Source organism: Coenobita brevimanus, chromosome 66, assembly GCF_032717465.1.
Source record: "Coenobita brevimanus isolate Jiangsu-jjx chromosome 66, ASM3271746v2, whole genome shotgun sequence".
NCBI classification, from domain to species: Eukaryota; Metazoa; Arthropoda; class Malacostraca; order Decapoda; family Coenobitidae; genus Coenobita; species Coenobita brevimanus.
Window position 1 is genome coordinate 8114427 of NC_137019.1, and position 14808 is coordinate 8129234.

General features: G+C 41.3%; 1 protein-coding gene across 2 annotated transcripts in view; it reads left to right on the forward strand.

The window, feature by feature from the left end:
• The window catches only part of l(2)k09848 (WD repeat domain 74 lethal (2) k09848), a 37220-nt gene extending 22739 nt beyond the window's left edge, over positions 1–14481 (forward strand). The window contains exons 5-9 of one of the 2 annotated variants that reach the window (XM_080276790.1): positions 4047–4148; positions 7935–8035; positions 12025–12229; positions 13898–14113; positions 14405–14481. In XM_080276790.1, coding sequence (XP_080132916.1) covers positions 4047–4148; positions 7935–8035; positions 12025–12229; positions 13898–14089 — 600 coding nt within the window. In that variant the 3' untranslated portion in view covers positions 14090–14113; positions 14405–14481. Of the gene's footprint in view, positions 1–4046; positions 4149–7934; positions 8036–12024; positions 12230–13897; positions 14303–14404 lie in introns of those variants that run through there. The other variant, XM_080276789.1, reaches the window with a different exon arrangement.
• The last annotated feature ends 327 nt before the right edge of the window (positions 14482–14808 follow it).

Sequence of the window (14808 nt, forward strand, 5' to 3'; positions counted from 1 at the left end):
ACCTGCACACCTCCAGCAGGTGTAGAGTTGTCCCATTTGGTCTAGTGGCAAACATGCCTAGCAAATGTCCAAGAACTCCTCCTCCTCCTCTTCCTGAACCTGCTGGAGCTGAGCGATGACTGGTGACGTAAGGTGAGGTGTTGGTGGCCTACCCACCTCAGGAGACTTCGAAGACAGCCGCAAACTTACGTCCAGCGGAGAATCAGCGATTGTAGACATGGTCGGTTGTGGGCCCAATGGTGAAGGCGGGAAACGAGCTGGTGGTGGTGATGAGAATAGGCTGGCACTCGTTGGGGTCGCAGGCCTGAAGAAGGAGTCTATCCTGATCTGATGATAGGACCAACAATTCTTCCGGAGGATGTCAGCGTCCCGGACTCCCCGCAGCTCCATCACCAGGCTGAGTGGCACCAACTCCCTGTCACAGTCTGGGTGCTCGGCATACTCCAGCACTCCCTCCAGGTAACCACGGAGGACACTGAGATGAGGGAGTGAAGGAATTGCAGAGAGCTGTGAGTCAGGGCCCTCATCCTCTTCCTCGTCGATCTCGTCGTTCTCTTCTGTGCCCGCAGAGACAGCAGAGGCGATACAATGGGATCATTATTAGAAACATGCTATTTGGTTGACTTCAAATTGGAGGGTTGAATATAATGCCTTTACTTTGCAGAAACTCTTTCAGATGTGAGGTGTATTGCATATTTTTCTTTCAACTTACATTTTGAACAATATTTCGCGCCTCTACCTTTTTTTTTTTTTTTTTTTTTTTCTCAGTAATATCACAATTTTAAGCATGTGATTAAAGATACTTAATAACTTTTTAAAGATTGAGAAACAAAGTGGAATACGTGGCTGCCAAGCATAGGGATAGAAAAAAGTTTACTGGGCAAAGTCTTAGTCACAGAGACCTTACTTGATAACCTAAAGCATGTGGAAAGGAAAAATATGATATTTAAGGTGGCAGATCAGATGAAGAGAGAGAACAGGGTTATGATAGGTGAGCAGTGTGTGAAGAATGATGAAGGAAGGGTAGTGGTGATCAGTGGGGATATTAAAAGCGCATGGAGAGAGCATTACAGGCGGTCGTTGAACGGGGAGTTTGACTGGGACGGGAAAGGTTTGGAGCCTCCAGATCCAGTGTTTGGCCCTTGGCCTTTGATTGATGCTGCTACTGTGAACAGGGCAATAGGCAGGTTTCAGGTGGGGAAGGCAGCAAGTGTGTCTGGGTTGACTGCTGAAATGTTGAAGGCCCTAGGAGATATAGGGATGAGGTTAGTCATTGACCTGATAAATATGATTATATGAGTGTGTTGTCCCAGATGATTGGCTGAAGACTGTAATTGTAAATGTGTACAAGGGGAACGGTGATGCCCTGGAAAGAGGAAATTATAAAGGTACAAAGCTTTTAGGACAGATAATGAAGGTAATAGAGAAAGTTCTAGAAGATATGATTAGAGAATAAATGAATATTGATGAAATGCAGTTTGGGTTAATGCCAGGCAAATGCCATATTCATTGTTCAACAGCTTCAGGAGAAACATGTAGGAAAGAAAAGGGAACTGTACTTTGTTGAATTAGAGAAGGCCTTTGACAGAGCCCCTAGAGAGGTGGTGAAGTGGACAATGAGAATGCTTGGGATCAAGGAGTGGCTAGTTAGGGTGGTTATGGCCATGTACTGTATGTGGGTGCTCGCACCAAGGTAAGGGTGAATGGAGAGTGATGAGTGTTCTGTGAATGTTTGTGTGCACCAGGGGTCAGTGTTGAGCCGTTTGTTTATCGTGGTACTTGAAGCCCTCTCATGTGACTTCAGAAATGGACTCCTGTGGGAGATGTATGGTTATGATTTGTTGTTGATTGCAGAGAATGAAAGGGAGGGGGGGAGGAAAGATTTAGAAAGTGGAAATGGCATGGTGCATAAGGGCTAAAGAGTAAATGCAGATAAAACAAAAGTGATGGTATCTAGGGCCGGTGGCAGAACTGTCAAAGAAGAGGGAGAGTGGCCATGTGCGATTTGCCTCAAGGGTGTGGGAAGCAATTCCATCTTGTGTAGTGTCTCTGATAAGTGGTGCATAAGAGATGTAGTGGTATTAGAGGTAGACTGCGAGATAATGCTGATTTCACGTGTGTGATGCGTTGGGGAGAACAGGTGGAGATTGTCAGGCATGAAAGGTTTGAATTTGCTGGTAAGTCTTGTGAGTGTGTGGAAGAGTTTTGTTATTTGAGAGAAATGTTATGTGCTGGAGGTGGGGCTGGACCTGGAGCTAGGTCTGTGGCTAGAGTGAGGAGTGGTTGGAAAAGTTACGGGAGCTTTTCCCTCACCTGACATTGAGAGGGCTCTCCATCCGTGCTAAGGGGTCTTTGTATGCAGCATGTGTTAGGAGTGTACTGCTGTATGGTAGTGAAACCTGAGCAGTAAAGGAAGAGAATATTCACAGGCTCAAACGTACAGAAATGACGGTGATTAGGTGGATGTGCAGTTTGTCCCTGAGTGTGAGGCCTGTGGGGACTAAGTTTACAATGGAAGACTTGAGGGGTAGGATGGGACTGGAGTGTATTGGTTTTGTGATGAAGAGAGGTAGATTGAGATCGTTTGGGAAGGTGGAGAGAATGGGGGATAATAATTGGGTGCAGAAAGTGAGAAGTGTAAATGTTGAGGGTAGGGTTGCAAGAGGCAGACCTAAAAAGACATGGGATTAGGTCATTGAGTGTGACCTCAGGGATAAGGGACTGAATAGGGAAGCTGCCAGAGATCGAGCAGCATGGAGAGCTGCCATTAGGTGACCAAGACTGACGCTTGCAGGCATGTTAGAGCCTTCAAAAATGAAACAAAATTTAAGATTGGACATTATGTGGGAAGCCATCTGATAAATGAAAGGGGATAATATCAGGTGGTTCATACTTGGCAACTCCTATGTAGGGTATGATGACTATGAAAATAACTACAAAAATAAGATAAGGAGAGCAAGCAATATATAAGTGAAATTTTACATTCGTGAGAGTTTGAGGAATGTATCCCCATGAATATTGGTGTTCATGTAGTGCAGTCTGCAATTCATAGGTGGAGAGAGAACTTTTTTGTGTGTGAAATACTGTACTGAAACTTGTGACCTGGAAAACACTGTATCACTCTCCCCCTTCCTTGGAGGAGATCCTTGGTGATGATTCACACTAGCCTAGGACCTACTCAAGTGGGTGGCAGAAATGTTTTTGAGATTTTAGATTATGTGGACCTTGAGCCCCAACATATCCTGGTTGAACCCTTGTTAAATGAACACTGATATACAATAAACGATGTGAGATGAGTTATCACATGACGTAACCCCGTTGCGTAAAGAGCTGTGACTGTATATTGGTACAAGAGAAGGAAGAAGGTGAGGAGTGCTTGAGAAAATGTGTATGAGGACAAAATAACCTGGGTGCAGTTTTGTGATGTCCCTCCCCTGTCATGGGGGAACAGGACATTCAGGATTGTAAATTATGCATATACTATTGCTATTATTTTCTAAAGTTAATACAGTATTGTTGCTTATTAGTTGTTCATAGAGTAAAGGTTTGTTGACTGACATCATTATTCTGGAATATGAAGAGGTGTGTGTTTGTAGCATACAGTATTCAGGCAGCCATTTCAAATGACATCATGCTTCCTCTTTAAAAATTCTGCTTATTAAGGTTTGCCATGATAAAGTGGATGTTTTCTGTGGATTGGAAGCTGAACCAAGTGTTATACCCAGGTAATTAATCTCCAACAGTTGCCAGAAACTTTTGGAAAAAATTAAGAATTCTCAGGTTTATAACAAGGTGTGTAACAATGTCAGAGTATTGGCTTAGATTTTTTTTTCTTTTTGTCAGGCTGAATGTTTCCTCCCTGATAGTCATGATGAGGTGGCTATTTACCAGGCTTATACTGTACGTTATTAGCTGACACAAATGTTAGTGTAAGATGCTGAAGTACTACGGTACCCAGATACATGTTCATGAAATTGTATTTTAAATAATATTGCAAAATACTGTACCAACCATCCCACAAATGTAGTCCTCATCTTTCCTTTCAGGTAAAGCCAGATATGTTAGAACTAAGAGTTCCTGTTTGGGTGACGGACATTGCCTTCCTGGATGATCACGACACTGTGGCTGTATCATCTAGGCACAAACATGTAAGGAAATTATGTTAGCCTTAGGCACAAACATATAAGGAAATTATGTTAGCCTTCGGCACAAACATGTAAGGAAATTATGTTAGCCACCCAGTTGCCTGGATTTTTTTTTTTTTTTTTTAAATTCCAAAGTCCTTCAGTTTATTCAGAACAGGAAGATTCAGAACCACCTTTCTCCCCATTATCTTTCTAAATGTCAGTATGGGTTCCATTAGGATGTTTCACTCTCAAGCTTCTAGCCTTCAATTCAAGTTCCTGTTTCTTCTCTTGGGATGTTAGGTACACCTTTGGTGCTGTGATCAATATCTCATAGGCCTGCGACCAATTAATGCACAGACCTGTAGTTTTGAAATTGCCCAGGTATGGATTCAGTCCTTCAGTCTATGCCTGTATATAATTTGTTGTTTATTTATGATACTGTGTGTGTGTGAGTGTGCATTTTATCCTTGTTCTGCTTTTGCACATGCATGGGGGCAGTTACCGATACCTCATTTGTTTAGCCATCATGATGTATTGTACTTAGTCAGTACTCATACCATAGCTGCTGTTCTGGATAGTAGTTATTATTCTGAAGTTGTCATTAATGATGTTCCTCAGAGTTCTATCCTTCCACCATCTTCGGTTTTTCATCTGTGATTTGATGTACTGTATATATCTATCCCAAGCCACAAGAATATTAAAGGCCCAACATATGATGTGGATGTCTCCTTCAGTTTGCTGAAATAAGTGAAGTCATCCCTGATACTTCATTTTCACTAATGAATACATCCATCATCCAATCCTACCTTGCCCCATGAGGAGCGTAGGAGCCTGGGGCTAGGCAGTTAGTCCCGACATTTAAGATGAGAGTGACCAGGCTCACTCATCCTTGTGTGGCATTACATGAGCAATCAACCCCAACCACCCCTTTGATATAAATCTTCACCGGCTCAGTCCAATTGGAGCACAATAATTACCCACTAAACCACCAGGCGCCAAAATTTGGTTATATGGTTACCACCCAACGTAGTAAATGGTTTCCTGGTGCACAGGAAACCATTTGGCTTGTCACTCAGTGTAGAGTCACCCACAGGCTGAAGGAAGTGGAAAGAATGAAGGAAAGAAAGACAGAAGAGGGAGTGTAAAGTCACCCATAGGCAGAAGGACAAGGAGAGAATGAAGGAGAGAATGAAGGAAAGAAAGACAGAAGAGAAAGGAAAAAAAGAAGGATGGAGAGGAAAGGGCAGACACCAGAGGGCAGCACTACATTGAGTGAGTGGATGGTGAGCGCCCCCACCTACCACAAAATGAATACATACCAGGTACAAAAAATGTAGATGCATCCCTGATGACATCCATTTTCATCATTTTCCATCCTAAACTTTACTCAGTGATCAACAACCACCATTAGGTTGTAAAGAAGAGCATAGAAAGTAGGCATATGGAGTGACAGTTATTCCTTGGTCTATCTCCTTTGATCCAGTGATGTATTGTTCATTTTTTTTTTTTTTTTTTACCACATACTTTTATTTATCCAGGGAAATATTGCCCTCATAGTGAAGGGGTTAGAAACACAGTAAAGTTTTGTTTTTACAAAATGCCTCTTTTATGAAAATGCCATCCATCCATCATCCAATCGTACGTCGCCCCATAAGGGGTGCAGGAACCCGGGGCTAGGCAAGTTGGTCTTGGCATTTAAGATGAGAATGACCAGCCTCACTCATCCCTGAGTGGCATTATGTGAGTAGTATAACCCCAACCACCCCTTGGATATAAGCCTACACAGTCTCAATCCAACTGGAGCACCTTAACCTGTGGATTGCGAGGCACAGCTCACTCTGTGCTGGCCATACATCATCGCTAGCAACTCCACCCCTATGCAAACTTACGCATGGCGCTACGCATAGATGGAGAGAGAGAGAGATTTTTTTTTTCTTTTCACCAGATGATGCCGTAGATCTTTAAGTTTTTAATAAAGAAAAACTTTTTTTTTTTTTTTTTCCCTCATTTCTTCACTACTCCGCTACGTAAACTTACATATGATCCTGTGCAAAGATAGAGAGAGAGAGACTATTTTTTCTTTCATCAGATGATACCTTGGATGTTTATTTTCAACTTCATAATAAACAAAACTAAAGAAACTTTTTTTTCTTCATTTTTTGCACATCACAGATGGGATAAAAAAAAAAAAAAAGGTAATTCCACTGTCTACGGGTTAATTACCCACTAAACGACCAGGTGCCTTAATTCTGTTATATGGTTACCACCCAGCATAGTAAATGATTTCCTGACGTACAGGAAACCATTTAGCATGGCACTCAGTGTAGAGTCACTTATAGGCAGAAGGATGAGGAAAGAATGAAGGAAAGACAGACAAGGGAGTGTAAAGTCACCTGTAGGCAGAAGAAAGAATGAAGGAAAGAAAGACAGAAGAGGAAGGATGGAAGAGAGGAAAGGGCAGACATCCAAAGCTGCACTACATTGAGTGGGTGGATGGTGAGTGCCCCAACCTACCACCTATCATTTTTTTGTTTTCCAAAATTGGAATTCCCAGCTGCTTTCTGTGTCTTGTTCTCATAGTCTTTTGACACTTACAGCAGCTGTGTAGCACAGGCCAACTGTTCTGTTGCAATTATCCATTTATCCTTTAGCAAGATTAAAATAAAAAGTACATAATTGTATAGAAGAGGTAAAACCTGCAGGCTCTTACAACCACTTCCATTCACTACTGACTCATACAGTACAACCACCTCCAGTCACTATCTAATCAGTGATGCATTGTGATGTTACTATCTCTTATTTTTTGTAGTTACCACCAGGTTTTTTTTTTATGACCTGGTTGTTTAGTGGGTAATTAAGGCACTCCAACTGGGTTGAGCCTGTGTAGGTTTATATCCAAGGGATGGTTGGAGTTTATTGCTCACGTAATGCCACTCGGATGTGAGGCTGGTCACTTTCAGTAAAAATGTCAGGACCAACTTCCCTAGCCTCAGGCTCCTACGTTCCTCATGAGGCAATACAGGATTAGATGATGATGATGATGATGATTTTTACCAAACAAAGTTGTCATCAGTCAGTGCTGTGTAAGTGCAGTAAATTCCATCTAACTCATTCATAGCCTTCTTGATCATCCATTTATTACCACAAAGTGTCATTCTTTCTGAAATGTATATGTGTTTTTGTTTTGCACCATAGATTGGAAAAGCTTTTCTAGTCATAAAGGAAAGGATACGTACCGGTAAATAAGTAGATCACAGGAGAGGCCAGTCTTGTTCGAATTCATCTTTTCCGATGATCTATTTGTAATCAGCTGGAAGCATCATGTCTCTGGTATAACAGAATATAAAATACTTGTCCCAAGTGTGTCATAATCCCTTGCCAAAGAGCTTGTAATGTGTGTTGTGGGGTACAGAGTAGCTAAACTGTGTTACTAGGATGTGTATGCCCTAAGTACAGTATAGCTTTCGATGTACTTGTAGTACTTGTTGGATGCAAAAGTTGAGCACTGTCTGGGGTGGAAAGGTTGTGCAGTAAAGATACTGTGAATTTTGATTCCAAGTGGATTTTTCTATTAAGTTACTAAGCAGCCTTACAGGAATTACTCACATAAGGTTTTCCTTGTCCTACGATAGCCAGGAGTTGCTCTGATCTCTGTCGTAGAGCCTTAGAAAATACCATACTTTATACAGGATAGCAACTTGTTAGTTTACTTGGAGGTAAAGGTGTTAGGGAGAGTGAAGCTCACAAACCTTCACTACCAATTTTATGTCTTAAAAAAGTTTATTAGATAAGTTTAATTTCCTGCAGATACGGCTGTATGATCCTGAACGACAAAGGAGACCAGTTGTTAGTTTTGAATGGGGTGACTCTCCTCTCACCTGCATAAGTCCCATATCTGCTGCCAACAGGTAGTTATATATACAAGGGGTTCCTGATGTTATAAGTAGTTATGTTTATGGAAATCTGCTCATTGAGTAAATGCTTGTATAATGAACAGGAGATTTGGTTTTTGACTACCACCAGCTTACACCTTTAATGCAATGTAAGGCAATGATAAGCAAGAATAAAGGTTACTTACATCTAAAACACACATACAGCATTATCATATGACCTATACCAATACATATCTAATGTATGGTAATGTCAGTGTAAAGATTCTCAAGAAATGCCACTGCAGTTGCATTCATATCCTTGGACACTAGACTAGCGACGGTACACAACTTCTAGGATAAACATGAGTGTAGTAACCCTGAATAATAAGCATTCCAGCAGAGCAGTGCGATTTGTATAAAACACTGTAAGAGTTGAATTTTCCTTTTGCTCCCAAACTTTTTTCTTACAACTGCAGATTTGCGAAGCTCAGAAGCTCGGATGACCAAAAGGTTTCTCGTCTAATGGTCACTCCATTATTGGGACATCTGTACTGTATACCTTCCTGTTTAACTCTGTCATTCTGAGTAGTGTCTCAAGCTGAATAAAGTAATTTTGCGTGTGCCAGAATACAAGCATAGAGTACATCCTGTGGTTGGAAGGGTTAATTGAGAATACATCATTAGTTTTGGTTGTACTGTACAAATCTCTGTCATTATATGGCTGCTTCATCATTCTTTCCTCTCCCCTTTTTACTGCCTGCACAGAGGGTAGGTAATTATTTTTGTTGTGGTTTATGTGTCCATCTGTTTGGGTCCAGTATGTCCTTGACCCCCCCCCCCCCCCCCCCCCCCCCCCCAAAAAAAAAAAAAAAAAAAAAAAGTTTTATAGCTTCTGACCAACTTCGTCAGTTTCAGAGGCGAAGGTCATTGATGAAAAATCAAGGTGACTAAAGGGAAAGAAATCTTCCACAAGTGGGTGGGTGACCCTGCTGTGGGGACATTCTAGTTCATCATAGTAGTAGTACTGTATTACAAATTGCTTAATGTAAACTGTATAAACTTTATTGCAATTAAGCATTGTAGAAGGGTGCTTATATGCCAGCTTATAGCAGCAGCATCAATCAGAGGAGAGGATCTAGTGTATGGCCTCTGACATTTGCATGATACTGCTACTGTGAACAGCACAATATGCAGGATGCAGCTGGGTATGGGTATGGGTTGACTGCTGAAATGCTGAAGGCCTCAGGATATAGACGTGAGTTTAGTTACTGATTTGATAAATTTGAGTATATATGAATGTGTTGTCCCAGATGATTGGCTGAAGAGTGTGATTTTAAATATTTATAAAGGGAAAGATGATGCTGGGTGGTAACCATATAACCAAACTATACGTGCTCCCTACATGTCAAGTGGGTTGGTGGAGGGTTAGTGCCCCTCCCTGTAAAACAAATAACTCGGAGTCAAATGGCCACTTCATACAGGATTATGGTGTCTGGCAATAGATAGATAGACTGGCAAAGATGATGCCCTGGAAAGAGGAAATTCCATCCATCGATCCATCATCCAATCCAGTGTTGCCCCATGAGGAGCATACGAGCCCGGGGCTAGGCAAATTGGTCCTGACATTTAAGAGGAAATTATAGAGGCATAAAACTTTTAGACAAGATAATGCAGGTACTGGAGTGTGTCCTAGAAAGTATGATAAGGGAAAGAATGAATATTGATGACATTCATTTTGAGTTTATGCCCTGCATAGGGACCACTGATGGCATATCTGTTGTCTGACAGCTTCAGGAAAAATAGATAGGAAACAAAAGGAAGCTGTTCTTTGTTTTTGTTGATTTGAAGAAGACCTTTGAAAGTCCGTCTTGTGGTAGTGAAGTAGGCAGTGAGAAAGCTTGGGATCGAGGAGTGGCTGGTTAGAGTGGTTATGGGCATGTATGTGAGTGTGTGCACCCAGGTGAGAGTGAATGAAGATTTGAGTGATGAGTTTTCTGTGAGTGTCGTTGTGCATCAGGGGTCAGTCTTGACCTCCTTGTTTATCATTGTACTTGAAGCCATCTCACGTGACTTCAGAAATGGATGCCCGTGGGAGATGTTGTATGCCAATGATTTGACGTTGGTTGCAGAGAATGAAAGGGAGGCGGAGGAAAGATATAGGAACTTCACTCTCATCTTAAATGTCAGAACCAACTGCCTAGCCCCGGGCTCCTACGCTTCTCATGGGGCAACGTAGGATTGGATGATGGATGGATGGACGGAGAGATGGTATGGGACACAAGGGCTTGAGAGTAAATGCAGGTAACAAAGGTGATGGTATTAACCCCCTCATGCACCGCAAGTTTTCTGTAAGTATGACAAGATAAGAGAAAATGCCATGAGGGCAGGCTGGGCTTGCGCACAAAAGAAGACATTCCCTTGTATTTTATTTGCCCCAGAAATTGGTTATAATGGTATAAATTGTATACTGCTATCTTCCCTGATGTTTATACTGTATGATAAGCTAATAAAAGTAAACAAAATTGATGAGTAAAAGTACTGTGAAAGCACCAAAATGAGGTGAGAATACTGTTGTTCAACAGTGAAAATAACTGCCCTACACTTTAGCACAAAATTATGCCTGCATAGCGCAAGAGCTAAGCATATGTCTAGATGCAGAACTTCATGAGCTTTCATGTGGTGTTGTCGGAATTCTGATACGACCAATAGTTTTCGAGTAAATCACCGAAAATCGTGCATGTGCGCCCCTCCCCCCGAACCAAAGACCGAGAGACTGCCAACTATTTGAGAGTGTTGGCCTGGGAATAAACACCCTCCTCTATGACGCACCAAATATTGATGCATTTCATGCTTTAACATAATTTTTGGCGAATACTTTTGTCCAGAATTGCCTAATCAGCATCTCTTCAGACCAACACTGACAAGTGCGTCATAGTGCGTCATCGGTTCCTCTTTAGACTAACATCGTTTTGAGTCATTTTGAGTCATCATGCATGAAGGGGTTTCTGTCAAAGAAGAGGGAGAATGGCCATGTGTGGTTTGCCACAAGGTTGTGGGAATATGCAAGTTGTTTGTGATAAGTGGGTGCATAAGAGATATAGTAGTATTAGAGGAAGACTGTGAGACAATGCTGATTTCATGTGTACAGTGTGTTGGGCAAAGTGTATGGAGATTGTCAGGCATGAAAGGATTGATCTTGCTGGTGAGTCTTTCGAGTGTGTGGAAGAATTTTGTTATTTGGAAGACGTGTTTCGTGCTGGAAGTGGGGCTGGAGCTAGCTCTTTGGCTATGGTAAGGAGTGTTTGGGGAAAGTTCAGGGAGCTGTTGTCCCTCCTGTCATTGAAAGGACTCTCTCTCTGTGCTATGGGAAATTTGTATGCGGCATGTGTTAGGAGTGTAATGCTGTATGGTAGTGAGACCTGGGCAGTAAAGGAAGAGGATATTTGTTGGCTCAGTTGTATGGAAATGACAAAGATTAGATGGAAGTGTAGGGAATCCTTGAATATGGGGCCTGGGGGGCTAGACCTGTGATTGAAGAGTTGAAAAGAAGGATGGAACTGAAATACTGTATTCTGTATATACAGTAGGTGTTGTGATGAGGAGAGGTAGTTTGGGGAGGTTGAGAGGATGGAGGATGAGAGTTGGGAGCAGAGGGTGAAAAGTGCGATTGTCGGGGTTAGGGTTGCGAGAGGTAGACCAAAAGAGACCTGGGATGAGGTCATAGAGTGTGACTTCAGAGATAAGGGGCTGACTAGGGAGGCTGCCAGATATCAAGCAGTGTGGAGAGCTGCCATTAGATGAACAAGGCTGATGTATGCAAGCATTTTGGAGCCTTTATAAATGATACATTAAGATGAGGGATATAGTGAACTCCCCCTTATTGTATAGCATCTGTTTTGTTACTTTTTGCCCACAATCATGGTGAATCTTCACATCCTCTTTGCTTGGGAAATATGTGACTTCAGTGTGAGGTGAGGAAAAGCATTCAAAATTAAGTGCTTAATACTGCTTGTTCATCCATACAGGCAGGTGGTGGTAGGAACTGCCCATGGTCGAATGGGTCTGTTTGACCTTAGAGGCAAGGTGGAGGAACCACTACGTGTGTTCAAGGGCTTCTCTGGGGCAGTGAGAAATGTTACCGCTCACACAAACCACCCACTTCTCTTCTCTGTCTCTCTGGATCGTTTCCTTAGAGTGCATCATCTTCACTCCGGGAAGCTGTTATTTCAGGTAAGATTAGTACCGTATAGGTTTTCTTCTCATGAGTTACAACTGTGTTCTTCATATCAGCTATATTAGTCAACGAAGTTGTGTAATTTTCAGAAAGAATTCCTTGCAGACCCAAGGGTAATGTTATGTATTGTTTATGGCATAAAAGTTATTTAAACTGTAGGGTTAGGCTATGCATTGCAGTAAAAAAGCTTGAGTTAAATTATTTTAAACATAGGCCTTCAAATATTTCTTTATTCTTCATGTATGCAACGGGTCGACTCTGGAAGTGTCCCCCTGTGTCTGTATTTCCTACTCCCTACGACCCCCAGTCTTTCAAACGCAGTGTGTCCTTGCATCTCGAAATGAATGATTCTTGGATTTGGCTTTCTGTTACAGTAGGATCTCGCCAATAACGTCTAATTGGTGCCAGAAAAACTCCGTTATTGGCAAAAACGTTATTTGTGTGACATTAAAATACCTGCACATGTATAAACGTGGTAGGTGGGGGCGCTCACCATTCACTCACTCGATGTAGTGCTGCTCTCGGGTTTCTGCCCTTTCCTCTCCTCCATCCTTCTTTCCATCCATCCTCTTCTGTCTTTCTTTCCTTCATTCTTTCCTCTTTCTTCTGCCTGCTGGTGATTACACTCCCTCTTGTGTCTTTCTTTCCTTCATTCTCTCCTCTTCCTTCTGCCTGTGGGTGACTCTACACTGAGTGACAAGCCAATGGTTTCTGTACACCAGGAAACCATTTACAGTAATACGCTGGGTGGTAACCATATAACCAAATTTTGGTTCCTGGTGGTTTAGTGGGTAATAAAGGTGCTCCAATCGGATTGAGCCGGTGAAGGTTTATATGCAAGGGGTGGTTGGGGTTTATTGCTCACGTAATGCCACTCAGGGATGAGTGAGGCTGGTCACTCTCATCTTAAATGCCAGGACCAACTTTCCTAGCCCCGGGCTCCTACGCTCCTCATGGGGCAACGTAGGATTAGATGATGGATGGATGGATATATATACTGTATGTATATATATATATATATATATACAGTATATATATATATATATATATATATATATATATATACAGTATATATATATATATATATACAGTATATATATATTATTGCGCACCAATCGCATTGAGCCGGTGAAGGTTTATATCCAATGGGTGGTTGGGGTTGATTTCTCACGTAATGCCATTCAGGGATGAGTGAGGCTGGTCACTCTAATCTTAAATGTCGGGACCAACTGTCTAGCCACGGGCTCCTACGTTCCTTATAGGGCAACGAAGGATTGGATGAAGGATGGATGGATGGATATACTGTGTATATATATATATATATATATATATATATATATACTGTATATAAGAGGGAGCAGTCTTGAGGGCTTATTCCCTTTGGTACCATCCCTCTTGGATTAAAAAAAGAAAAAAAAGAAAAAGTCCGATGATTTCTTCTTTCCATGCCAGTATGGTTAAAACTGTAGTATGTCTGCTATTTGCTGAGGCCACCATACTGCAGCCAGTGTATGAATGCATAGCGAGAACTGCTGTCATTAATGAATTCTAATTGATTTTCTGGGAGAAAAAACAAAACACCATTGTGTTTTTTCACAGTATGTACTGGTTGTACTGCACATTAAATATTTTCGTTACTAATCAGTTTTTTATTTTATTTTCAGGAGTATTTAAAATCAAGATTGAACTGCCTTCTTGTTCGGAAAGACTTAGATTTCAGTGACTTTGTTACGAAACCTAAGGAATCAAGAAAGAGAAATCTTCAGCCTAACACTGCTCCTACTTCAGAGCCAAATGCAAAGCAAAGTGTAATTCAAGAGCTCCCCGATAAGATGTGGGAGTCTTTGAAAACATAAAGGATCATCCTGTAAACACAAGAGGTATGTCTTGTTATCTCTAAATTTGGTTATAAAGGAACTCCAATGCTCCTTTTTATTCATTTTAAATGTAGATACTGTACAAGGTTAAGGAGGTTAAGCAGGATATGAGTTTTCCAAAATTCAATCCAAATTTCATCCCATTACTGTATTTCAAAGTATGACATTCACATATGGAAGTTTGGCCTCTTTTTTTTTTTTTTTTTTTTTTTTTTTTTTTTTAATCCCTAGTTATGTGTATTCCAAGTTGTAGAGGTATTTATGATTTTTTTTTTTTTTTTTTTTTTTATACAGGATTCCAGTATGCAGTACCATTATCTCAAGATAATGACTGGAGCAATTAAATGTTCTAAATAAAAAAGAATCCATTTATCTTTTTCCTTTATTCCAACATGGAGTTGTTTGTCTTTGTACAGCAGATTGAAATATTGCCAGTCCAATGAAATAAGATAAACCTATGTAAAATAAGTAACATAATCATCATCATTATCATCATTGTCATCGTCATCATCATCATCCTGCCAGCTGTTTCACTATCATAACCTCTGAACCGACATGTCATCGCCACCCTTACCCATCCACACACCCACACCCACACCTCTATCGTTGACTATGGTCGACACTGCTTCGGATATCATGTGTCGTATGATGATGAGGCGATAAAAATATTTTAGTTCACCTTAAATTTCCGACTCAAC